At 46.1% G+C, this 27387-nt stretch overlaps 1 protein-coding gene across 3 annotated transcripts in view; it reads right to left on the bottom strand.

Moving 5' to 3' along the window:
• SMAD9 (SMAD family member 9) overlaps positions 1 to 20573 on the bottom strand; it is a 37771-nt gene extending 17198 nt beyond the window's left edge. For all 3 annotated transcript variants that reach the window (XM_075139774.1, XM_075139772.1, XM_075139773.1), the window contains exons 1-2: positions 20449 to 20573; positions 5340 to 5966 (exon numbers count right to left, since the gene is read on the bottom strand). In XM_075139774.1, coding sequence (XP_074995875.1) covers positions 5340 to 5751 — 412 coding nt within the window. In that variant the 5' untranslated portion in view covers positions 5752 to 5966; positions 20449 to 20573. The remainder of the gene's footprint in view (positions 1 to 5339; positions 5967 to 20448) is intronic.
• Positions 20574 to 27387: the final 6814 nt, after the last annotated feature.

Genomic DNA, 27387 nt, shown 5'->3' with positions numbered 1-27387 from the left:
TAGCGTCCAGAGTTCGTCTGGCCTAAAACCCAGCAGCACGTAATCTTTCAGTCTATCCTTACGAGCTTATGGAAACAAATAGCAGTGTGCGCTCTTGGTTATAAATGCTGACAGGAATATAGGGTTTGAACGTGTTTTAAGATAGCGTTTGGGCCCAAAAGCTCTGTCTAGGTAAGGCCAATTCTTTTTAGGTAGGTTAGCTAACACCTTTTAATTACAGTGAACTTTCATTTATCCAGCATAATGAAAGAGTGGAATAATTGTTATAAAGCATAATAATACGTAGATAATGCAAAACATGTGCATGGGAAGAGGCTGTAGAAACACCCTCCTTGGAGTGCACCCTCAGTGCACGTCGATTGCTCAGAGAGCTGAGGCAGTTTAAGCAGGAGGAGGAGGACCAGTGCCTGGTACCACTGGCAGGTTTACAGCTTCTTGCTTGATGTAGCACTATGCTGCACCCGGGGCAGGGTTAATCCACGCTCCCGCACACCCACCGGCAGATACCATTTGGGAATTTGCCAGTCACCCACGAACCAAAGAACTGAGCCCTAAAAACATACAAAAGATTGGACTGATGACAGGGGGATCACTGCAGAAGTTATCTTCTTACCTGCCTGGAAACACAGGCACTGGGATGCCTGTTAAAAGACTATACATAGACCCTTCTCTGGCCCAACGCATTTCTAATTAGGTTCTGGCCAGCACAAGGATGGTGCTCTGGAGACTACTTTCTTTCCTTCTGCCTCTGATATGTCCCTACCTCGGATGAAGATTTTGTTGCTACCCTCTTAAGTCCTTTGGTAGAGAAAGGTATTTCTGCTTCTTTACCACTTCTTTAGCTTTTTGGATTTCCTGGACTCCCCAGGTAGGACTTACACTGGCAATACAAGTATCCACATCTGAGAAGCACTGCCCAGTCCCCCACGGATATTTTCATAGCCACTGGAGAGAAACACACTCTTTTAGTGCTCAGTTCATCTGATCTATATTGGGACAAGGCCAGTACCACCACTGCAGATGTGGTTTTGGTGAGCTGGATCCCCTCCCATCCTAAGCTCCTCTGAGCAGCCCCAGGCTGTGAGCTGCTGTTGCTTCTGGAGTTTTCCTCTGCTGCTCCATGAAACTGGTATGATGCTTGCCAGGTCTGCTGCTCAGCCAGCTCTGACCAGCAGCCTTAGAAAACGGGGAACTGGTGATCCCTTGGCACGCAGCAGAGGTGCTGAGCAAGGGACAGCTGTGCTACAGCAATGCCATGCACCGTTGGGAGGTTGGCACCTTGCTGCAGGTACCACTACTAAGTAAGCGGCTTTCTTCAGCTCTGTGAGAACTCAACACAACTCCTTCTCTAAATGAAAGCTGAGAATCTGGATGTGTGAACAGCACTGGCCAGGAAAAGCCTTTGACTCGCCCTGAGTGAGTCAGCAAGAGGAATTTTCAAGCCTTGAACTCCTTCCCAGCTCTGACCAGGGTACTTTTAATTTCTGCTCTGCTGTACAGTTTTTGCCACCTCACTCAATCTTTCCACTGACTGCTCTGTGGCTGCCTAGAAGGCTAAAGCCTCTGTGGTGGTGAGGAATTCAGAGATTTTCTTGTTTGTGGCTAAAAATTCCCCACAGGGCCTCATTCTCCTTGCTCTTTTGGTAACAGATGTCACTCTCCAGGGCTCAACACCTCTGAAGGAAGCGTGACCAGAGGCACGAAACTGAGTGACTGAGTGCATTGGGACCTGTCTGTCCTCATAATTTACCTGCGTTGTCTCCATTCAGTGAAGTTCTTTTCTTCTACCTGCTATTCTGCACCGAGAGACAGGGGTGGATCCTTCCTTCTATGCATGCCCAAGTATTGATGATCTTTGTTCAACTGAAGACAAATACAATCATGTCCGAAGTCCTGCCACTGTCTTTCCTGCACTAGGCTTTCTCCTGTTCCCTTTAGCTGCCGTTCTTTCTGGAAACCTGGCTGTGCCCAGAGCCTGAGACTTCACGTGCTAGCAAGCAAATGATCTGCCTCACAGTTTAATTCCATGTACAACATCCACCCTGTGATTTCTCACACATCAACCCATCTTTGCAGAGTTTACTACCTTCGGAGACCTATCCTCCAGTGCGACCCATCTGTTCCCTACGCCCATGACCATTCACAAACACCAAACATGTGGCCAACAGTGAGATCATCAGGTGGTCTTCCAACTAGGAGGCTACCACATCTTAGTCCCACTCGGGCTTGACGAAAGCAATCAGTTAGTCTAAGTGAAAAGTTCATTTAGGCTCCTGCTGTCTACAGCAATGGTGCACACTAGAATTTGCACTATCTACACATGAATGATCTCATATAAAAATAATAGGGTAAATGTTTAGGCAGCTTTTATATTTTTCTGAAAACTGCAGCTTCTCCTGACAACAAACCAGACTTCTGACCAGCTCTTTGAGGCAAAACAATGAAGGGAGAAGCAGACCCTAACCACCATACCTGTCTCTTTTAGGCTAGGTGGTCTAACCCCTCTGCAGTGGGATGTTGCACAAATAGAGGAATATATGCTGCTTTTTTCTAAATGGCACCTGCTGCTCAGCAGACCTGAGAAGAAATCTGCTGGGGACACTGGTTGCAGCAATAAAACCTATGCACAATCTGTGCAGTATTGGTCAGCATAGACTAGGATGTGGCTGGGCAGCCTCAGGACACAGCAGAGGCAATGAAACCCCTAAATCTCAGACCAGAGCTTAACGCTGCTCTCTTATAGAGATCTAGGGATCTGCCAGGCCATTAAAGAAAGAATGAGGCCCTCCCATCTGTGACACAACTCACTCATTCTGAATAAAAGTTAACAGATCTGGCCACAGAGTGATTGACTCAGCAAGACAGACTGCAGTGATGGAAAGTGAGCCCCAAAAGGATGGACATTTGTGTGAAAATAATACTGGCTTGTGGATTATAAAGAAATGCTCTGCTGACTAATTTCATGGGTGGGTTCTTTAGCTCCAGAGGATGAGATTCAGAGAATCTCACATAAGCCTAAGATCACCAACAGCCAAGATGCAGAAGATGTCCTGTAGTTAAAAGAGGACTGCTGTTTAAACAGACTGGCACCTAGATTAATCACTCCCAGCCTTTTTTGTGGTGATCTCACTGCTACCACTTTCTCCTCAAGCTCATTTCTTCTCTTGCCTAGCCACCACCTCCTTGCAGCGCTGCTTTCCAACTGCCTCTGGCCTGGAGCTGCATTACTGCCACTTGCAGTGGTGTAAGTTACTTCTCCTACCGCTGCCCCGGCACACCCGAGCAGGCTGTTCTCCTCGCTGCACCGCATCTTTAGCAGGGGGGTGATTCACTTGTGAGCTTCAGCTTCTAAGCTGTCCGCGTAAGAAGAGCGACAGGGGTGAATACGACAGTCCAAGAACAACTCCCAGCTCCCGTGGAGAACTGGCACGGCACAGCCTGCATCCTCGCAGCTGCGCCCTCTTTCACCTCCAAAACAAGGCAGTCGCATCCGAAGTGCTCAAAGTCTCTCCTCCTGTGGGCTAACCCCCGCACTCTGAGAACTCCTAGTCCATGCGAGCCCGCATGGGTCAAAGCTGTGCCCGGGAGCACGCTGCCAATTCAGCAACACTCACACCTGCACCTGGGCCCCGTCTCAGATACTAGTAGAGATGTAGCAGTCAAACTGGCTGCACAGACAAACGATAGAGACGTGTTCACAGCTGAAACCTGCTAAGTTTCAGGGTCAGAACAACAAGCTTTGGCAGCCATTTAGCAGCTGCTGGATTATCCCAGCACTAGCATTTGTTAGCTGGCACGGAACAGATCAGAAGACCGGGGTTGAAAACAGCGCTGTGCAGTGCTGTCATCTACCACGCTGAGGAGACTCCACTAACTACACTGGAGTTACACCAGAAGAAATGAGAAGACACCAAAGATTGCAGCCTTCGAAGAGAAAGATATACAAAATGGGATATTTTATGAGCATCTTTTCTTAGATTCTTGAAGAGTTTATTTTAGCAAGGCAGGAGATCAGCTCTTTCCACTGAAAACTGTTGACAATAAGCACCACTCACTGCAGCTGTAAAATTTTAGTTGTGACAATGTTTACAGCAGTTCAGATACAACTTCAAAATGACAGCTGCACTGCAGTGGAAGGACTATCAGAAAAGGGAGCAGCCACTGTTGTTTCACAAATGTTAACAAATGTCTTTCCCTTATTTCATCTGTGTGAAAAGAAACATCCCACAGTTCACTTATCTGATCCCAGTGTCACCTCAGAGTAAAGTTCACGCCAGACAAAGAGTAATCACAGAATAATAAGTATACACTTACCAACCGTATCCATTAGTAAATTAAATTACTGTGATTTTTGGCAGCAAGGGAGAGCTAGGTTAGACATTAGAAATCATTTTGAACTGTAAGGATAGCAAAGCAATAGATTCATTTGCCTGGGGAGGTTGTGGAGCCTCTATCACATGGGATTTTTAGAGCTCATTAGAAAAACATCTGTCAGGAATGTACCTGGTAATTTGTTTTGTTTTGGGAGTAGGGGCAGAGGAGAACAGGATGACTGCTCAAGATCTCTGCCAGCCCTGCTTTCTAAAATCCCTACAGAAGTCAACACTGAACACTACAATTTTCTAACAGCTGTTTCATTGACAGCTGTTTCATTAACCCAATTAAATGACCCCTCAGTGAGGTCATAAGTTTTCAGTGCTGACCAAGTCCAGTCTGAAGAGGATCATCAGTGGAAAAATTCTAAGTTTTACGGGAACTTGGGGAATTTATTTCACACAAACTGTCCATTCAGATAAGTAAATCCCACTGAAGGCAGGCCACCAGGCATTTTAGGAAGAATCAACTGGTTTCATATCCACAGCAAAATAAGCCATCTTACTGCAACTCTAATCTTTAAAATGAGAGCTAGTGATACATTTTTCCTGTGGATTAACTAGTCGATTGTTGGTTTTCAGACAATGAGACATAAATCTAGCCAGGGTGGTAAGTCTAGGATGTGCCTAGACTTCATGCTAATGGACACCAGTTTGCAGAAGGAGGGTTCAGAGGGCAGCCAGCACCCATGTCCACAGAGAGAAGGCTCGCTTTCAGCACCCTGGACAAGATCCGGGCGCCCTCGGGGGTCCGATGGGATGCGGACCCCACGGGGCGAGGTGCTCCTTACTCCTGGCTGCCGGAGCTGTGATGCCACCAGGCATGGAAAGTCCCAGGGTCCTTCCATTAAATGGAGCCCGCCTTTTCAGATTTCAGAGCAGAACTCCATAGGATGCACCAAGACTAGACCTGCCAGTGCAAGAGCTAATAGAGAGATGGGAATCATCTGCAGATGATATAATTACCTGGGGTTTCCACCCGCCGGTAATGGTAGGGGTTAATGCACACTTCTTTCTGTTTTGAGCCAAACGGGAACTCACAACATTCCAGTGGTTTCAACTCATGGTGAGATTGTAAATCAGGCCAGCGCCACACTCTGCAGTATATGACGTGGGGAAGCCCCTTGCGGTGAGACACCTGCAGTCGCCCATCCAAGGAACGTGGGATCGTGACACATTTACTAGGCTGACCTGGGCAGCTCAGAGCCCTTTCCAGTTCTTCCATGGCACCTTTTTTCTTCTTTAATTTCTTCACCAGGGAATCAACAGCTTTTTCTGCCCACTTTTCCTCTTCATCTCCTTGTTTCCAGCCCAGCAGCCTTTTCACTGCAGGGCTGGTGAAGGAGAACAAGGAACTGATAGGGGTGCTGGAGTGCATAAGAAGCAGAGATTACACACGAGCGCCAACGGAAGCACAAATCGCTCTCCTGCCTTGCAAGGCTTGCACGGAGTTTCTACAATATTGAAATGGACGCTTCCTTCAAGGAAAGATTCTTCCACACATACGTTTTTGTAGTCTTAGGCGCTGGTCACAACTAGTCCAATAGGGTGGGTCTCAGAACTTTCCAAACATCAAGAAACCACTGACGAAGCCTGGAATAACAACACAATACATGGTTAGGCTTCACACACTCCTTTCATTGTTCCTTCAATAAAACCTTTTGAAAGAGAAATGATTCAAAATGTGTATTTAATTTTCAATGGTTTTCTGTTTGTTTTTTGCTGTTTATTTTGGGTCCAAGCCTCTCCTCCCCACTACCCTCCACACTCATTTTAGAGTTGGACCTCAGAAAGCATCAAGTGTCCAGTCACTTCAATTTGTGAGTTTAATGCACTAGACAAATTGTTGCAGGGTTAGGGTTATATTTACTACAAAAGAAAATGTACCTTTTTTTTTTAATGCTGATAGCTGTAGGTTCAGCTCAAGCATCTTCTATGAAGTTAAATCTGTAATATTAAATTTTATGGAAGTAATGAGTAGAATATTTTTCTAATTTCAACTCCCTCTCTGCCCCTCCAATCTCACTCGACTGTCAAGAGTTGTAAAATATTAACTGCAAAATTAATTTAAAATTCAACTACTCACAGATTTCATTTAGTTCCTTTGAAAGATCTATCACTGTTCTCCAAGCTTATTTACATTGTCTCATAAGCAAGAGACAATGTTTGCCTAGCCAGTCTGTTTCGCTCTCTCCAACAATTCAAAGTTTTTTGGATGAAAATCACAGACTTTTGGACACGGTTTGTGCTGGATGGATCCTGAGTTATTTCTGCTAGGAGTTGCTACATCTGACAAAGTCCAACAGAAAGACTTTAGTTCTTGAGGGTTTTTCTTTTGTTATTCCTTTTTTTTTAATGTAGCTGGAGCCAGTCTAATTTTAGCTGAAAATGACGTATTTCCACTGACTGGAAGAACGTCCTTGTATGTCAAGCTATTTACTGCTTTAAATATACTTCATGGACCCCCTGTGCATACCAAGTTCAAAGGTCTGAACTATACAGAGGGCGCTTAAAGCAGAAGGTGGGGGCAACTTCTAAATGGGTGCCTCCAGAGAAGCAGCTCCATGACTGCCCTACTCCACCCCTGTGGGAGGACTTGGGTCCTTCTTGCCCCCCACCAGTAAAGGCCTGGACATAGTCCTTGGTGCTATTTATATGCAGCTACTGAGGAGGCAGAGAGATATTGCCCAGTGATATTGCCAGGGAGCAGCAGGGCTTCACAAACCATATTATTCTGCAGTTTCCTTAAATGCACAGCTCTTGTAAGAGTTCAACGGGCACTTGGGGACACTGAGTGCAGGCACAGGTACAACGTATTGAGAGAGGATGCCAATCCCAAAGACTGGTTCCTCGGCATAGTCTGATATGCTCAGCACCACACAGCTCTGGAGCATGCTGCAGGGTAAGCACACGTAGCCCAGGGCATCAGAGCCTCTTAGACAACGTGCAATGTTTGCTGAGCAACATGCAATGACCGCCTAGAGCTGTTTTCCTTCTAGCCCTTCTGTTTTGTTCTCATGCCCATTCCTCTGCCCCACTGTGTCACCCTTTAAGACCTCCAGCACCCTGAGAAATGCAGATACATGTAAACATAAGGAGCTTTTTCCTTCTTCCAGGAGAGCAGCAATGATGAGGACAGGGGCTTAATTCGCAAAAGCCTTCCACAGAGCTAGGGAGATGGAAACACTTGGCCCACAGAAGAGAAAACATAAAAGTGACTCTTTGGCATGTTGCAAGCCCCAGCAGCAGCTGCTATTCCCCCAGGAGATTCATATTTCGAGCACCAGCGGACAGGAGGCTGCATGAAAATATGAACAGAGGGACTACAAAACTGGAAGGAAGAGCAGGCACACCTTGCTTCAGGCACCCACCACAGCACCGAGCTCTGGCTTATGCTATTTCTACATTATCAATCTATATATATGTCCAGTTGTCCTCAACTGTCAAGCGAGGGTCTTGACAGAGCATGGCAGAAATCCCCTCACTCATGCCATTCAGCAATCAATGATTGATTCCACTGAACTGCCTAAACTTGTCCCACCATGCAAAGAAAATCTTCAGATTCCAGATTTTTTTCCCCACTCTGTATTAGTAAAAATCCAATGATCTGGAGTATTTGACTGGATAGTTACTAATGCCTCTTAGTCAATACCGAAGTCTATTCCAAACACTTAGAGGGTACATGTGAGAATGAAATAAGTTCAGAATGATTTATCACAGGAAAAAACCCTCAAGCTGCTTGTAAAACATAATGTGGATAAAATTTAGGCAGGCAGTCTCCAGCCTTTGTGGGACCAGGCTTAGCCTACAAAGCCCAGCGCCAACCCCATCTAGGCATCCCGTGCAGTGGAGGTGTCTGTCCCTCCTGCCCTGGTGAGAACCTGGGGAGGATCCACCACCGCACTGCTGTCATTGCTTGGTGGCACCAACCCCATCCTCATGTGAGAAAATGAAACAATGCTGGGATCTCTGTGGATCAGCCCTGAAAGCAGCAGCAGGAAGCGAGGAGAGCCTGGGATGAAAGCCCACAGGACCAGTAGAGGTGTAGAAGTCTCTGCTCCAGGCTGAGAGGGAAAATGGCTCACACTTCTTATCTGAGGAGGTCTCCCGGGCATTAGTGTGTGTAAACAACTGCCCCTGATAAGTTAATGCAACATTACAATCATCAGATATGAAAACATACATGTTCACGTAAAAGTATTGTCCTGAGATTTTCTTTCCATTTTGACCAAGGTTTTAAATAAACACATTAATCTCGTTCAGTCAAATTAAATAACTCAACAGTGACATCAGTATGAGTCTGAGCACTATTGTTGCTAGTGGGAGAGTCGCCAAGACTATGTCTATAAAAGCAAAAGCCGTGCTTTGCAGACCATGTGATGTAGTCTCAGATAAGTACATTGCACAATTTCCTACTGTGCTCCCCCCAGTTTCTTCTAAAATCTTTTTCTCCCTGAATTCAACTGATGTACAAAATATAAATGGTATTAAATAAACTAAATAGTGTTGAAATAATATTATTATCAGAACATCCTAGTTTAATGTTATTAAATCACATAATACTGCATATTATTCAGCAGCCTAAGCCATGTGTTACTAGGCTTAGATACTCCATTATGAAATACCTAGGCAGACACTCTGCTCCAGGGCTCTAATGATAGAGATGTCAATTCACAAGTTAATTTTAACAGTCTTTCAGGACAGTAGTTGCTTAAGCTGTGTGCCTTTTGTAACAGGCAACTTGCCTACCCAGCTGGAAACTTCCAGCATTGAAATGTTTCAAAACCATGTTTGAAGTATTTTCTGTGCTGATGATCCATCATGTTTCTCAATGCTCATCACTTGAGAGTGGCGTGGGGGGAGGGAAGTGTTACAGTTTTGATCCATAACCCCACCACACATATCAACCCTAGGTCATGGTGGAAGTTCTAGCCTGGTCGCCTCTATCTCCCTCAGTGACAATATGATGAACCATTGTCAGTATGAGTCAGGCATCATTCAAGGTACAGCCCTAATATGACTCCCTCCTCTGGGACTACAAGGAAGGCTTTGTCTATCTGTTAGGTAAGTGGCTGGTCAAGACCAAACACAGTCAATCTTCCATGCTGTAAATCTTTATTCCATTGCCGAGTTTAGCCTAAGATCTGAAGCTTGCTTTAGGGGAGAGACAGAAGACATATGGCACGTAATCATGGACCCTCCTTTTCGTTTCTGTGGTCTGCAGGAGCAGAAGAAAGTGGGACTGAAATGCTTCAGCCCAGTTCACTTGCTCCATTCTCCCTAAACATAGGGTACTTACCTTAGCTAAGGCTACACTAGTGCTGGGGAACACTTCTGAGCATGGGAACTTGATTATCTGTAGCATAAATTATTACCACAGCATCTGGAATGGTTTTGGTCTGTGCCAGTAGCACTCTCCCAAATAACTCCTGTTCAGGAATTAGCAGGGACCAGGGGTCACTCCTAATAAGAAGTCTGCATAGAGCCACCCTGTTTTGGAGGGTGAGACAGCCATTGCATGGAAGCAAGCCTCTCCATCCCAGCTGGCCTCAAGGCTAAGAACAGTATCAGGCATGTTTCATTTATTAGTATGGAAACAGCCTTTCAGTAGAATTTACTCGGCCCCATAAACATGTCCAAATTGTTGACACTCATATCTGACCTAGTCACCCTCAAGTCCCTAAATATATACTTGATAAAAACATGCGTGTACATGGCATGAACCATTCCACCCAAAAGTAAACACCTAGAAAAAGATCAGCAAAACTAGGCACCGCATACAACTAATGCTAGGTGAGATGAGTCTCACCTCAAGTCTGTATGATTGCCAGGCTAAGACCCAGCAACATGGACACGGACTGAAGGGGACTGGAATACTTTCTCCTACTCCTAAGCCCATTTTTCACCCCCAGTGTGGAATTAGCGTGTAGGTCCTCAGGCTAGGAGGAGAAACGTGTTCCTCCAGGAACTCCAGTACAGTAACTTCCACTGTGCTACTAAAGAGCCTGACGCACCAAGAGCAGAGAAAATAGATGAAACACCATCATCATGGGCTTGCTGGTTCCTGACCTGAGCCAGGTCCTGCTGAAGTCAGTTAAGAAGGGTTCCAGAGCTTGTGGAAATTAAACGTGCCCTCCTCTGCGTCTCACGTGGCAGCACGCTGACACCTCCACTATGGAAAGATTTTGGGAAATTTAGATTTCACTTAATGTAAAAAGGATCCACTGCGTTGGGGAAGATTCACATCACCCCCCAGCAGAATGTCTGTGCAGGCCAACACGCTGATGAAGTTCCCCTCTAATTCAATTCCCATGGGCGTAGCAGGGGAATCATACCAGTCCTCATTAGATTTCACTCTAAGCCTTATGCAGAAGTCAAAAAGGAAAACCGCATGTGAAATGCTAGTGAAAACAGGCTTAAAACACAACTGTATAAAAGCACAGTGCCTAACCTCCCTCAAAGCGTGTGTGTAAGTGGCATGTGTATGTAGATGTGTGTGTGCATCTGGTCTTGGAATAAAGCTCCAAGACGCTGCCTCCACTCGGAGCGCCTGCCTCGGCTAACGGAGCCGTGAGAGGCACGGCTATCAGTCTCGAAAATGGCTGACATCATCAGACTCAGTGTCACTGCAACAGCTAAGTAAGGCCACAGAGGGAGATTTCTCAGAGGGTCGTCTAGACATAAGCTGTGCGGTTCCTGGAGATGCATGCGGCTGCAAAATGGAGTAGTGAGACAATTATAGCTGGAAGTCTGCCGCTCGGTGACTAAATCACAACAGAATTGGAAGGGAGAAAATTATTTCAGTCAAACAACGAAAAGAGGAATGCTGTGAACATGTACTTGGTTAGTTATTTTTACCTAGCACTGATTCAGTTACTTCTACCTACTACGAAAGAGAGAAGCATGCGCGTTTTCCCAGTGTAATCGAGTCTTGATTTGGTTTCAAATGTGCCCAGCTGGCAGCGGCCAGCGTGCACCCAGGGCTGGCAAAGAACTTCCTGGGTCACCTCATTGCTACCACTCGCTATGGGGATCTTCCACACCTTAGCAGGGGAAAGGGTTTTAAAATAAATAAATAAATAGATAAATAAATAAAAGTGTGTTTACGAATACTTGGGCCTCAAATGAACGAGGAACCTCAGCAACCTTGCCCTGGGCCTGCTCCCGCACCCTGGGCCTGAAGCACCGATCCTGGCACCAGGGTTTTGCTGGCACAGCAGATCAGAGCTGGGCAGGAGAGGTTTCACACGTGCATTCACCCCAGAAGAGCAGCGTGGAAGTGCCTGAGCTGCACAGCCACCATTGCCGCCGCTCCAGTAACCAGCTCATGGCTCGGGAACGGTGGCCGCATCTTACTCTTGACGCATGTAAATCACTTGAAAAGACTCATGTTCCACTCGTGGCACCCACGACATCATTTGGGATCCCTCAGGGCTTCTTGTTGTGCTCGGGACCAGCCAGACAAGGGTGCTGTTATGAACCTATCTGAAACCACCGTCTTTTGCACCCAACAAAATACAGCGAATGAATTATTCATTACAATGTTACCGAGTTCTTCCACAACCACAGAACCTGACACCCAGGGTTTTAATTAAATGGGATGCAAAGAAGGTTGTTCTTTTTTTTTAATTAAGAAACTAAATTTCTTCCTGGTTTGACCCTGGACTGCTCCAATTGAAAACAGCTGTGATGATAGGAGGTAAAGTACTTGAGACTCAAATTTATCCATGTTTCACACAGCCCCGGCAACATCTCATTGTTTATTCCTATAAGCTTAAATGAATAATGCAAACTTCTGAAGCTCATTTTCTCGGGTTTTTTTTTCAAGTTTGTTCTGAAAGCCCTTCTACATTGAACTTCATCTGAAGCCATCAATATCAAAGAGCAAATCTCACAGCGCTTCATGCCTCTCCAGCCACTCATCCACACTGTGGCGTCTTCACTGAACTCACTGCCTCCCAGATAAAATAAGGACAAAATTTGATGCCAGTGCCTAAAAATCTATGATATCCAAATAATTTCTCTGAGCTTGTGGAATCACTCAAATATTACCTCATCTACTCAGCATCGTTCAGCTTCTCTTGACAGTAATAACACATTCTCATTTGATATAAAGAGAGAAAGGTTCAAGTATATAAGCTGCACACCTTAACACAGCTGCATAAATTTCCATAGGCCAAACACTTGCACATGTCTTTAAGAGGCATAAATTCCGTCACAAAAGAAAATTAAGTACTCAGCTCATTTTCGGTATGTCCATGATGCCTGTCTGGGAAGGGATGTACCAATTCCTGAGGCAGGGCCACCCTGGGTGAGCACATCAACAGATGCTTCAACAAATCTTCGTTAGCGTGACTTAAGATGGGGAGAAGAGAGGGGCATGGACATGGTAACAGTGCGCCAATGGGCAAAAGGCTGTTGCAAGCAGGATAGGGGCAATCTGTCTTTCATGTCCACTTGAAGAAACAGGGAGAACATATGAATAGGATAGCTACGTGTTGGGATAGTTACTGCTGCTGGAGGTCTGTGAGTGCAGATTACACAGCTTTCTTCCAGAATAACTGTGCTGGCCTTGGAGAGGAAGAAGGGACCAGAAAATCCCTTGAGATGAGCCCTTCTGATCCTATGTCCCCTACTATGACCAAGCAAAAGAGCCTTTCTCTTCAGGTGCAGCACTAGGCTAACGTGGCTACACTGGCTTTGGCCCCTGGGCTACCTGCATCCTGCTGCTCGGGGTAAACCCAAACCAGAGGGCTGGACGTTCTCACTGATTTTTGCCTTTGAAAATCTCCCACAATATTTGAAGGCACCCCATAAAATTACCACAACCAAAATCTGTACAAAAATATGAAACTGGACCAATTTATCATTATGATCTCTCTTTGACTGCACTTCCTTTCTCGGTATTAATTTTTAAAGGAAACCAGCGACTGTGATGTTTATATGGAGTGAACCGCACTGTGTTCCCTGGCTGGGCCACACCGAAGTTTCTGAGATGCGATCCCACAAGGACACATCCTCTTCTCTGCCCCACGCCCTGCTCCCCGCAGGCAGGAGGAAGACCCATTCACCCAGTCCCTGCCTTATCCCTTCCTGTGGTTGCCTTGCTCAGGCTCAGACTGGCAGCTCTGAGGAAGAGCCCCTCTCTCAGCTGCCTTCCTCCCACAGAGCCAGAGGCTATGGAGCACATATGCCATGGGGGAGCTCTGAGGACGTATTTGTGGGAGAAGGCAGGAGGCAGTGAGATATGATGGGGAGGTGCATCAACCTGTTCTGGGGAGCCAAAATGTCTTCTCATGGCTCTGGTTATCCCCATTTTACAGACAGTCGGTCCTGCATTCCTCACATACCCACCATTCCCAGAGAAACTGTAGCAAAGCCCATCGGTGTTTCTAAAAATGGAACAGTTGGAAACACACAAAAAATAGAGTTCCTGCTTTTAAAATAAACGCTGACTTGTCTCTAATACAAAGCATGCAGCCAAGTGTCTCCAGAACAAACACTTCACAAAGGAAGAAGGGGACTAGAAAAGAATTTCAGCTTCATTGCTGGCCTAAAGTTTATATCCACACTAATCAGATCCTGTAATCCTCGTTATCAATCACTGGCATTCTTGGAGCCATTCCCAAATATCCATTTTAGGAAAAGGATTTGCTTAGAGTTAGATATTAAGAATGTTGTGAATAAGGATACATCTAAAGAACACCAGTTACTTCACCGAGGATGTGGTGCTCAACTAAGATGGGAACCTTTCCTGAAAGTTTAGTGTCTTAAGTTGTTAGAAAGGAATGCACTTTTGGAGCTCTGGTTGTACATTTGTAGTGCACACAGGGGAAATGGATAAAGCAAATGTTCTCCTCGTGGTGTACGGCAGCACATCCCATCTACCTAACAGGAGACCTGAGGGTCAGTTGGGTGAGGTTCAGCATGGTGCCGAATACCTTCATTTCCTGGGGGAATACACAGACCTGACGGGAGGCTGGCTCCCGCTGGCAGATCTGCGAGGTCTGATCCCGGCGACGAAAACTCTGGTGCTTGATTCTCCACATGCAAGGACTGCATCTCGTGCTTTTGAGATCTGCTGCCTAGTAGCGCCAGGTGTCTAATGCCACAAAGTCAGAGATAACCTGTGACACTGGGAGTTAGCTGGGGAGTCTCTTGCCTCTAAGCACCCCACGTTGACAGGGCACCCCCAGCCATATTCCTAGCTGTAGCCTGGCACAGAGGATCCCTGCCTAACACCCAAGGTCTCAGAGAGAGAGAGACATCTGGGAGGTCTGCCTGAAGGGTTACTTAGTTATGGTGTTAACACAGCAGACATCTTTTGCAGAAGATGTAGCATCACACAGCTTGACAAGTGAAATACAGATCAATAGATCATATAGATCATCAATAAAATACTCAAGGGGATGAACTTCCAGAAGTGCCTCCTCTCTGACTGACAGCAGGCCTGGAGAGGGAGCAGCAGTACGGCCGGCCACCTCTCCCTCCTTCCTCCCAGGTGAGAAAGCCTGGCCAAGTGCATATGGGGGTATACATTTCACACACAAAAGGCTTTCCATATACATCATGTTAGCAGTTTTCCATGGAATCACATTAGCATTTCATTGTGTTCAACCATATCACATTCAAATCTGTTTCTCCTAAAAGGCTTTAATTGTGCATCACTGTGGGAAATTGCTAATGCAATAAGATTGACATATAGGTTCTCCTGCATGAACATCCGCAGTAATCTGTGCTAATTGAGCCCTCAGTGGCTTGTGAAACCCTGCAGGGGGGGAGGAAAGGTGGAGCATCCACAGGGCCTACATCTTGGAGAACTGCAAAAAATGAGAGTGTGGAGGACAGGTAAGCACTAATATTAGTGTGTTTTATCCACGTAAAGATCTGATTCAATGGCAGGCATTGCCTTGGACAAGGGGCCAATGATCCGAGGCAACAGCACTGAGGCATTTTCCATGAAAAATATCTGGATATGCTTGGACTCTCTATCGAAGTTATTTCACAACAACAGGACTAAGAACAAAAGGAGCAAGAACTTGTCTATCAAGTTCCCTCCTGTGGGGGGAAAAGAAGGAGATGGCTGGCCATTCCCAGTGACTTCAGCTGAAGATGTGGGTGCTCGGCTTCTCTGCAAACCAGAACACTTGCTTATGAGATTAAACAGGCTTCATATGCCTACATTTGAGCCTGGGAGTATAAAACGAGGGCTGGATTCTCTTTGGCATGTAAGATGACATGCTATGCTAACAACCAGCTTCAGAAAACACATAATACCAAGCAAAAGGCAGAAATAGGGCCCTGAGTCTTTAAAAGAAACATCTCTCTCTTCTGCAAACCCAGGAGTCCGAGGAATACCCCATCTCTCCAAGGCTGTTTCTCCCCTTCCTCCTCCCTGCTAGCATTCAGCTCTGCCCCACGCAGCCCCTCCAGCCCAAGAGCCCCAAACAGGTTCCCACCAAGAAGCCTTGGTCCCGGTATCAGTCCTGCAGGACATGCAGCAGGGCAGGCGTGGGAGCCACAGGCTGCTGCCTCGCTCAGGAATGAATTTTGGTTTCTCTACTCTAGATGTCCCTGTGGAGGCCTCAGGCCCTGCGTGAAATAATTCAAGATCTGTTGATGAGAGAGAGAGATAAATTAGCTACCTCATATGTGCTGCAGGGTAAGAAACTGCACGTTGGCAGCTGGGTCAGAGTAATTTGACAGAGACAAGTAGGTTTGGATAGGCCAGGCCAGCCAATAACCATAAGGGAGTCTTGACAAGCCGCGTGAACTGCTTGCGCCTCCGGACAGTTCTGCGCCTACTGGGCAGCGTGTGGGATCGCATCCTGCCACAGGCCTCTGGGTAAATGGTTTTCCCTCAGGTGCCTCGATTTCTGCATCTGTCATGCAGGTACCCTGACGGGGACAGCTTTGTAAAGCACTATGAACTCTCCTGATGAGGAACGCTGCACAGGAATGCTTAAAAAAAAAGGTTTTTTTGTTAGGAAAGGCATGGAGAGAAAATACACACAAAAAAAGATGAAGTATTGTTGAAATGTACTGACCTCAGCGGCAGGGTTATTTTCTTTATAAAGGATTCTTCATTACACAGAGCTTTGCTATTAGCAGACACCAGTTTCTGGAAAGGGTACCACCACCGCCGGCTCCCCGCCGGCTCCCTGCTTGCTGCTCTTCACAGCACGGCTGTGTGACCGAGTACAACACCAGACCGAACAAACACAGAAAAACTGTTACTGAGAAATGACCAATCTTGCTCCTATTGTAGCCAGGTAATGAGGGTGAAAGGAAGCCTGAAGCAGAACAAACTGTAATGACCCGAGGGTCTGTTAATTTTCTTTCCTCCTCATTTCTCTCTTTCAGTGGACGGCGAGTTTGAGGCCAATATTTCTGGGGAACTCTGGAAGTGGGGAACATTTTCAAAGCCTAAACAAAGACCAGGTGTATAGAGAGACTCCAGGCTGCATGGAGACGTTTCAGGAACAAAAGCAAAAGACGCACAATTTTGGCAGTGGGTCATACTGACTGGGAGCAGAACGTAGGTGGGAGAAAAGAGCTTGTTGGGAAACGGGAGGTTGCAGTATCAAGCTGGAAGGTTGCCACAGTGTGGACTAATGCTTTGGCAGCTGCAAACAAAAGGAAGGAGGAATGTAAGAAGTAATGTGAAGAGAAAGTGTCAAGAGACATCTGGGAGTACCAAGACCTGTGAGGAAACAGAAGACTCCAAGATGATGCTAAGTTTGGCAGAGGGGAGGATGGTGATGCTCCTGACAAGAAAAAAGAACGAGAAGGAAAGTTCTGGAGAGAAGGATGCGGGAAAGATAAGGCATTTCTCCTCCCAGTCAGAAACACACCTCGATATTAATGCTGTCTCAGAAAAACAGAGATCGATTATCAGATTTTCTTCTTCTGTTTTGTTTTGTGTTTTTATGTAGGGGCGAATGTATAAACTGGGAAATCGACTCCACTCTGTGTCCACCTTCACCGCGTCCTTGCTGTGCCCTGGTCCAGAGGAGCTGAACCCCAAAGCAAACTCCTCAACCTTACATCTCTAAGATGTTGCAATAGTTCTTGCAGAAACCTGCAAGTGGTCCTGTAGAATGATCTGTCTAAAAATCACAGGTATCTGCAGAAAACTTGTATAGATAATGTTTCGCCTGCTTCGATTTAAACACATACACGTATTAGTCAGGATCTCAGTCTGGGCTCTGATCCCGCAGTCTATTAGATCCACTCATCTGCAAAAGGACAGCAAGGTTTTCAGCTGCTATAATAAATACACAAGGCCCTAGACTCTTTAATTCACCTCTTCATCTGTAAAATTCTCACAGTATTAACCATTCAAACATTACAGACAAAACATAAGATGGGAAAAAAATTGAGATATTTTTGAAAAATTAATTTTATTATACTGTATTCAGAGTCTAATGCTTCCTTACAACAAATGTTCTCAAAGACAGTAATAAGACAGCAACGATGCTCTCAAATTGTCATTGTTATTACTATCTTTTGCTGTTAATGTAGAATAACACTAATGATTCTTTATACCTGCCTGCAGCAGGAAACCAGGCAGTCTACCATAACAACCTTTCCTATGTATGTTTTTGCTATGCTGTTTTCAGTTAAAATATTTATGATGGTTTTCTTTTTTCTTTCTTCCCCATTCCTGTAATTATTATTTGTAAGGGGTATATTGCAAATGGAATCTCTGTACACTTTCACTGTATTTTTTGCAGCAGACAAATTACCCAGAGCATGTATATTTTTTCCCTTCTGGCTCCCCTTATTCTGTTAAGTTCCTTTGAAACAAGGTGCCTAGTACTGCTCATGCTCTTAGCTAGTATCAGCACCAGTGATAAACTCTAGCTAGTGTTTTGGTTAGAGGTCACTGGTAATTAGTAGTCATTGTCCTTTGAATTTAACAATGGAAAAATAAAACTTTATCGAGACAGATTAGCCTGGCCATCAAAATTACAGCACTTTAGCATTCAGGAGAGAGGATTACATGACACACTATCTCCCGGGCTGATAACAGCAAATAGCTAAGGATTCAAATGCAAGATGCAGAAAGTCTGTAAAAGAATAAAAGGAGAGAAAGGAGGATTAACTGTCCAAATGTTATGTGATACGTTATACTGACACTTCCACACTCCTGTTTTAGTGAGTTCGGCCTCGTCTTGTACCCACTGAAGATAACATGGGGCACTACCACCAGTTTCCATGAGAGCAGCTTCCAAACCAGAGGTGTTACCCAGTTCCTCTACACACGTCCCCACCTTCTGCAGGTATTTGGCATGTGTGTGTGTGCCTCTTAGCTTTGGACAACTCTGTTAATAAAATATTAATACTCAACTTCTTCACTAAGTTGTGCAGTTGACAGCTTTGTGCGTATTTGTTTCAGTTGCTGCACGTAAATAAAAGCTTCTATCTCCAACTCCTATCAATTTACAAATCCTGATTATCATAAGGATTCATGATAAAATACACTTGAGCCTTATTCCAGTCATTTTTGCAGAATTACTGTTTATCAGCTTATGTGCGAGTTAACAAAGTGAAGAAGAACAATCACAAAGGACAGACGAGAATGGGAACTACTGCCAAACTCAGTAAATACAATACAAGGTATCCTTCTTGATATAGTTCACTTTAAATATATTTTTGGGCATGTTTATTTTAGCTCCTATGTCAAATTAACTCAATATTAAAAAAAACCCAAAACCAAACCACAAACATCTCCAGCCTCTGCTTTAAAATCTAACAGGAAGCAAACATGAACCAGCCAGACACTGGTACTTATCAAATCTGAAAGAAGGGAGTTGTCTGGCTGGATTAAAACGGATGAGGTTTGTTTGAGTGATGACATTTGTCCTACCATTGCTGAGGGGAAGAATTTTGCAGCGCTTTCTTCAGCTTATACTCCTGAAGACGAGAAGATTACTCCTACCGCACAAATACATGCACGTATAAAGATGCACATTTCCACACATCGGAGATACAAAGTACTGAAACTTGCATTATCTGCAGTGTCCTTCCCAAACTGCCACAAACTTGAATACATTCCAGTGCCGTGCACATAATTTCCCACTTCTGCCAAGGGAGAACTCATTCACTGACAAGTTGACTATTCCGGGCTGAAAATTTTTTTCACTAATTTATAAAACTCAAGTAATTAATAGCGTGTGCGTGTGTGTGCGTGCGCGCGCGTCCATGTGTGTGTCATTTATTTTTATTCCCACTAATGCCTCTTTTAAAGCAGATCTGGCTAGCATCAAATAAATGTACCCATAAAATCAAAGTAGGAAAACACAAAGTTACCGTACAATATCCGAATTGTTACAAATGAGCCGAACTTCGAATTCCCTCCACTTAGAGCTGCCCGGGCATGGAGATAAAATTACAATAATTCATAATTTGCCATATCGAGGGCTATTGTTTTTGGAAATGTTGGTTACTTGCTAACAAATAAGGTTTTAACTTCAGAGCCAAAAAAAAGAGAGTCCCCGTTTCTAGCTGGAATACAAACCCAAATCCCAGCAATTCTGCTCCGTTTTGCTTGGGAGCGTGTCCAGGAGCGGGATTTCTTGAACAGAAAATCACCTCTGAAAGGAAAAGTATTTCCAAACGTGTCATGTGGGTTTTTGTTGTTTTTCTTTTTTTTTTCCCTCCTACTTAAGCGAGAAGGAAAGAAATCCTAACAGCGGGAAGACTTGTCAGCGTTCAGCCATCCATAAAACTGTTTTTTCCCCGCGCTCCTCCTTTCGCTCCCAGTCCTGGCGTCGGTTTGTCTCATCTCGCTGCTGCCCCAGCCCCAGCCCCCGCCCGCACACCGCCCCGGCGCAGCGGGGCCGGGGCTGGCAGCCGCGGGGACACCGGCCCGGGGCGACGCCGGGGCTGCCCCGCTGGGCGCACGGGGGGATGCTGCGGCCCGCCGCCGCCCCGGCACCCGGCACGGGGAAGGATGCGGCGCAGCCCCGGCGGGAAGTTTGGGGCGGCGGTGGCGGGACCGTCCCCCGTCCCCCCCTGTCGTCCCCCCCCCCGCCCTTCCCGGGACGCGGGCGGGAGCCCCGGTTCTTACCTGCCACCGGGCGCGGGCTGGGGTCTCGGCGCGCCGCGGGCGGGAGCGGGGCTGCAGCTGCGCGGCGGCGGCGGGGCCAGGGCGCAGCGGCAGCGGCAGCGGCAGCAGCAGCCCCGGCCGGCGTCAGTCAGGCGGGAGCCGCCAGCCTGTATTAGTGCGCCGGGCTGGACCGCGGCCAGCAGCGCCGCTGCCGCTGGCCCGCCCCTGCGCCCCCCCCGCCGCGCCGCCCCGCGCTCACCCGCACACACACCCACACACAGACACAGACACCCACACGCTGCACCCCTCAGCACGACGTTCACCCCACCAGGCGCTGCCCCCCTCCCCGCGCTCACCCCCACCTCAGACGTTGAGTTCACCCCCTCAAACACACGGACACGGTCACCCCCTTCACGGGGTTCACCCCACGGCACAGAGACACACACCCCGCACACGGAACCCGCCCGTCACACCCCTGTCTCACACACAGCTCACCCCCCGGCACACACACGCACACCCACGCACACACGCTCACACTCGCCCCCAGCCCGGCGTCCCGCGGGAGGGCAGCCGCCTCGGGCGCCGCCATTTCTCCGCTCCGCGGCTCCCCGCTGAGGGGGCGCCCCGGTCCCTGCCCGGCCCGGCGCGGCCCAGGGCCCAACGCGAGTCTGGCGGCAGAGGCCGGGCCTGGGGCTGTGTGGGGTCGGCGAGGCTTTTGTCTGTGACCGCCGGGGCCGCCCCGGGTCAGAGCCTCTGCCCGGTGCTTCCACAGCCAGCCCTTCGCCTGTGGCCCCTCACACAAGCCTCCGAGCACCCGAGGATGGCCACAGTGGGTAAGTGGGGCAACTTCACCTCCGTCCTGCACCACTCCGGGTGATGCTGACCCGGCTTTTGGACACAGGGGACAAACTCTGGCTGTGGAGAGAGACTGGGAAGATGCCCCTCTGGGACGGCTGGACAGCAGCAGAGGGATTTGGGGGCCAGGCTGTGCCTTCCTACACAGGGCTTTCACAGGAGGCCACCGGCTCTCCCCAGGCATGCCCTCGGCTTCTCTGCCTGGTCCCCACATCTGCATGGGGTGTCCTACCCAGTATTCACACCAGTGTTTGGGGCCACGGCAGCCAGCTGCAGAGTCAGAGTCTCGAACTTGCTGTCCTGAAAATCTTCCTGGCAATTTCGTGAGCTGGGCTTATAGACCTCCATTTAGCTTTTAACTGCAATGCAAAAAAACAGAAGTCATTTGTAAATAGGATTAGTAATACCTGCACAGGGTTTTTGAATGGTCCCATTCTGGGACTGGTCACAGAACAGCAAACTGCAGCCATTATTGGTGAGCAGATGTATTTTCTGCTCTAGGTATTACCTATTAAACCCTCATATTACATATGAGTAACCATTTCTAGCTACGTAGCGTATTGTATTAGCTGTAATAAGGAGGGGCTGAAAGAGAAATATCGGGGAAGTCAAGTGGCTTCAAGGACACTAGAAATAAAAGGTACTCCTGAAACCGGGGCTCTAGGCAGTGCTAGGAATAGGTACCAGCTGAGCCTGATCCTGGTTGCATTGAGAGGTTCCAGTTAAATTGCACGGAGCCTTTTGAGGTCAATCAATAAACATGATTAAAGATACCATCCTGCTGACATTTTCACCAAAATTTTTTACATTGTAAAACATGACAGAAAAGCTAATATTGTTTGAGTAGACATCAAAAAGCCACAATGGAATTACAGCTCCACAGCGCAAATTTATCCAGGCATGTGTGTGTGTGAGGCGTGTGGTGGAACAGGGAGATACAATGTAACGCCCCGAATACCTCTGTTTCCCACTTTGGCCTGAAACGTCTTAAAATACCAGCGGCTTCCCCACTGCTGTCTCACGTCTCCTACAGGAGACTTCTTGACAGATGAGTGGCAGAAGAGATGCTGTTATTTATAAATCACTGTAAACATTTATAAAGTGCCAATCACACATTCTAACTCAGCATGACTTGAGATTTTATATCCGTAACGCTGTTTATTTTTAACTTACGCCCTTAAGACATCACACTGCAAATGCTATACACGCGGACAGTTAGGGTGGCTCGGCTGAGGTGTGGTGTGTAACTTACTGAGGCACGGCTCTTGATCATGAATCTGAGGGCTCTCACACCCAAGTTCTGCTGGGGCTCGCTGCATCTCTTTCAGGTGTTGAAACCTCCAGTTTCTCATGCCTCTGTTCACAGCCGCTGCTGCCAGTGAAGAGGTGGCGGGACAAGGTGGGTCTATACTCTCGCCTCTCTGGTGCACAGCCTGCTGTGCTATCTCCGGCCCATCTTCATCGGCAGGGTGAATTAAAATGCCAATTCTGCTACTGGAGTGATCCCAACCAGTGGGGGATAGCGGCAGAGCCACTGCCTAGGTTTATCAGTCATTTCCTAAATCTTTACTTTGGTAGTAGCTTCAAGTTAAATAGGCATAAACTATTTGTAAAATGACTGAATTGTGTTGATATTTGTGTGGTGCCAATTTTGACTGCACCATTTGGAAAAAGTATAGCTAGAAGAGATCACATGTGTATATATATTACTAGTTTGATACACTACATTACACAGCAGGGAACAATTTTTTCCATACAGTTGTATTTCAGATCATGTGGCATGTGCGCGTAGCTGTTTGATTACAACAGCTGAATATATGCTGGCGTTACCTGGGATCTGCTAAACCTATTGAACTATGTATCTTCTCAGGAGCAGGGCTCACATATCCCACCTCTCCTTTCCCCTCTCTCCACACACAGTTTCAGATCCATCCCCGAGTCCAAATCCTCATCCGTGTGGCTTTCAAAGCCTGTGTCCTCGTTGTAGGGCTCCACTCTCCCCTCCTCCTGCCGGCGTGACTCATCACCTGTCACTCCTCTGCACCGCCTGGCCTCTGCTAATTCCATTTCTCATTTGCCATTATCCCTCCCGAGTGCCTCATTTCCCATTGTGCCCCTTGTAAGTGCAAACGCCCTCCCTTAGCCTGCACACGGTGTAACTTTCCTTCTCAAATCCCATCCTGTAAAACACGGACCAACCTTCTTTACTCAAAACCCAAAACCTGATCTGAGAGTATTCTTTTTTTTTTTTGGTATGTATTTTGTCTTTTTACGCTGGATAGCTCTGCAAAGAAAATCATCAGTAAAAGAATATGTAGAAAACAGTAAAGACTGGATGTAGCTGCAAAAGGGAAGGAAGGGTTCTAATTTCTTTTAGCACTGAAACTGTGCAAAACACATAGAATAACATGAATTTTCCACTTGGAGGGAACTGCAAGTTCCTAAGAGCTGTAAATACATCAACTCTATGTATGTACTGCTCCAGGGCTCCAGTGAAGTACTGGCACTGTCCACCACTCAACAAGAAATAGCTGTTACAATGGCAGTGTCGTTTGCTGCGTGATGGAGATACCTCAATCAGCTCCAAGTGTGCTGGCGTGGGCACTAGAAGACTTCTAGCCACAGTGTCATGGATTTACTCTGTGAGTTACGTTTTCCTCATGGGCTTTCTCTAGGCAAAGACACAGCAGGCACTTGCTTCTGGCAGCAGATTCTTGGGAACAGCAACATAGCTGTGGTTCTGCTGCCCGCTTTGCCGGTGCCAGAGGCCTGGAAAGCGAGGGCTGTTCCTGTATCGCCGGGTGGAGTCAGACATGCAGGGCAGTGTTGCGGAGAAGGAGAAGCTGACTATTCAAGCAGCCGCAATCACCATCTCATTCCCTCAGTGGGTGCATGAACGACAAGCCCAAACCCTGCCAGGATGCCTAGCTCAACACCTTTTGCTCCCCTTCCAGGGTAGGACTGGGCCAGCCCCAACCCCTCACTCTTGGGTTTGGCTAAGTTTGATGTTGCTTGTACTGTTTAGAAGAAATAGCTGTTACAACGGCAGTGTCATTTGCTGCGTGATGGAGATACCTCAATCAGCTCCAAGTGTGCTGGTGCGGGCACTAGAAGACTTCTAGCCACAGTGTCATGGATTTACTCTGTGAGTTAACAATAAACACTTGAACCATCAGGGAGTCTTCTGTCATACATCTTTTCCAGTACAAGCAGGATAAAACATTTGCTCCGTACAAACATGTTTCATGCTACTCCCATGAATTTCCTGCATGTTTGGGGCTTAAGACGCTAGTTCTGCGAAGAAAAGCAGGTGGAAAAAGCAGCTGCAATCTTGTGCAACATGTTGGTGAATGCAGCATTGCAGAGACTGTGCTGGGCAGCTGGGTTCTCTGTTCCCTCACAGCAAAGGCATTAGAATTGCTCATCTCACTACTCTTTGCTTCAGACTCTAAAAGTGAAGCTATAAATTCAGAGAGGAAGAAGAAGGAGGTAGGCAGGCAGGTTTGGAGATGCATGCCTAAAGGGAGAGAAGGAAAAAAGGGAATCAGCAGTAGAGTGGACATGTAAAAGGAGTACCTGAGAAGACTGTAAAGCAATAGTTCAGAAATACTGGGAGACAGAGGTGAGCAGGCTGAGTGGCTTCATGTACTGTCACCAGAATGTGGATTCTGTCCCTTTTGGGTCGGATGACCAGTGAGATCTAAAATTTATCATTTAGCTTCATGGCGCTTTTCGTCCAGAGTTGAAAGAGTTGTCAAGAAGTGAATGAGCACACTGTGATTTGGACAAATGAACTTAAAACATTCTTGGTAACTTTCAATTACCAACCAAAGAAGACTCAGGAAAACATTTGAACTGGCCAGGTGACTACAGTTTTTAGAATCGGAAAGGATAATTTTCTACCCAGCACTGTAATTGAGCTAAAGATTTTTGTTATTGTGTGTATGTAAGTACCTGCTGAAGCAGCTGCATAAGAATAAAGTCAGATTATTTGTGATTAAAGATTTTGGGGTCAAATTCTACTCTGAGCTGCAGGAACACAAATTTTAAGTAATTCCAGTGAAATTTGTCATCATCTTCTTGTACCAAAACTCCATAGACTCCGTTGGTTTTTTCCTTTTCTTTGATCCACGTACAAAGACTTGACTTTAATCCACCAAAGTTTTTAATACATTGAGATCCAGCTACCTGTCTTTTTATTGGTGATGAGTTTGTTGTCTGCTGCAGAGAATAAGACTCTGAGATGCTCAGAACAATATGACTGTTGGGATGTCTTTTTATTCCAAGAGATGTGGTTTGACCCAGACTAACTGATATTAGTTTGAAGCATGAGATCTTCCCATTGACAGAGTCTATTGTTTCCTCCTCGAAACTGTAAGACCATGTGGAGGAAGAGGACAGAGACAACCTACTTTTGCACTTGTTGTTCCTTTGGCATAACAATGTTGATGACTTAGTAAACCTTAGAAGGTAAACTCCAGAAGGATTCTGTTTCCATTCTTTTTAGCCAGCACTGGCTGAAATGTGTAATAAGAAATCACTTCCCTGCTGTTTGCTTGACCTGGCTGAAATATTTATGTGCCTCAGTCTCAGCTGGCATTGGTTCAAGAACCGCTGTAATCCCCTGCCTTCAATTCACCTTCTGAACTTCACACCTAACATTAGGAAGAATCAGATGAACTGTCAGCCATTTCATCTGAGTCCACTCTTTATCTTACTAGCCTGAGCAGTTTTCTTGTTGTTGAGGATTTGCTTGGATGAAAAGAAACAGTATGGAAAAGAAACAGTATGTAAAGATTCATAAACAGTAAGAATGAACCACTGTCCTCTGACTTCACACATAACCAGAGGTCCCAGGATTTCCCTGAACTTTGGCATCAAAGCCAATAGCTATGGTTGAGCTAGAGCAAATCTCTGGAAAAACATAGATTTTGAAATCTTTAGTGATGGAAAATCCATTACAAGTCTTGCTGTGTTGTTCCATGGTTACATTTATCCTTGCTGTGAAAAAAAAATGGTTTTCCCTGCTCTGAATTTTTCTAGCTTCAGCTTCTAGCAATTTGATCTTATATCTTTACACACGAAGCTCATTATTACTACATGTCTGTCCCTTTATAGCCTGTGCTTATGCTACCTTTCCCTTCATACACTTGAGAATGGCCCTTAAGTATCAGGTGATTAAATCATCTTAAGAGTTGCTGGACTCTCCTGTAAGCCCTTTCCAAATTCTCAACATCTTTTTGAATTGTGAACATCAAGAATACCGGGTTCTCCAGTTCTACCAGACATCAGGGGACATACATGGAGCTCAGCCAACTTTGTTAGCCTTGTTTATTATGTCTGTATTTCAACCTATAGAGTTCACATTAGCATTTTAATAATTTTGGCTCTTGCTGAGATGATGCCCAAGATCTCTTTAGATTCCAGATTAGACTCCCCATCTTCTCATACCTCTGCCTGCAAATGTTCTTCACTCCTGCATGTCACCTTATTTTTGAACATGCAGACACGTGCTGTTTTCTTGCACCAGGCTTACAAGCAAGTACCAGAGTAACTTCCCTATGGATGGCAGGGGAATCTCTCCTCCTGAAGAGCAGATTAGGCAAAAATCTGTCAGAACAGCTGGTCCTTCCTTGGAAATGGGGAGGGATGGAGTGACCTTGAGGTCCTCACCTGTCCTATTGACAATCTAACTATATAATCCCCTTGATTTTTTTCTCTCCCCTTTTTACCAATGCCATAATTTGCATCATTGACAAAATTCTCAGTATCAACTTCATAGTTTGTTCTGCGTCACTGTTAAAAACATAGTTAAATACTGCAAGGTCAAGAAATTATCTCTTTGGGCCCTTATTAAAAACCCATCAAGTTGATAAAATTTTCCGCATTTATGGTGACATTTTCAGACCTAGGAACTAGTCAGTTTTTAATCAGTTTAGAATAATACAAATTCAATACAGCTTACATTAATTTCCTAATTAAAATGTCAGGTAGCGTGAAGCTGAATACCTCTGAAAAGTCTGTAATATCAAACCCATTTCCTTTACCAGCTAAAGTTTTAATTCAGTTTTAATTTCACCAGACATTTTTGTTGACTGGTGGTAC

This window comes from Calonectris borealis, chromosome 1, assembly GCF_964195595.1.
Source record: "Calonectris borealis chromosome 1, bCalBor7.hap1.2, whole genome shotgun sequence".
Classification (NCBI taxonomy): Eukaryota; Metazoa; Chordata; class Aves; order Procellariiformes; family Procellariidae; genus Calonectris; species Calonectris borealis.
The sequence above is the reverse complement of the archived record's forward strand: the minus strand, read 5'-3'. Positions and strand labels throughout refer to the sequence as shown.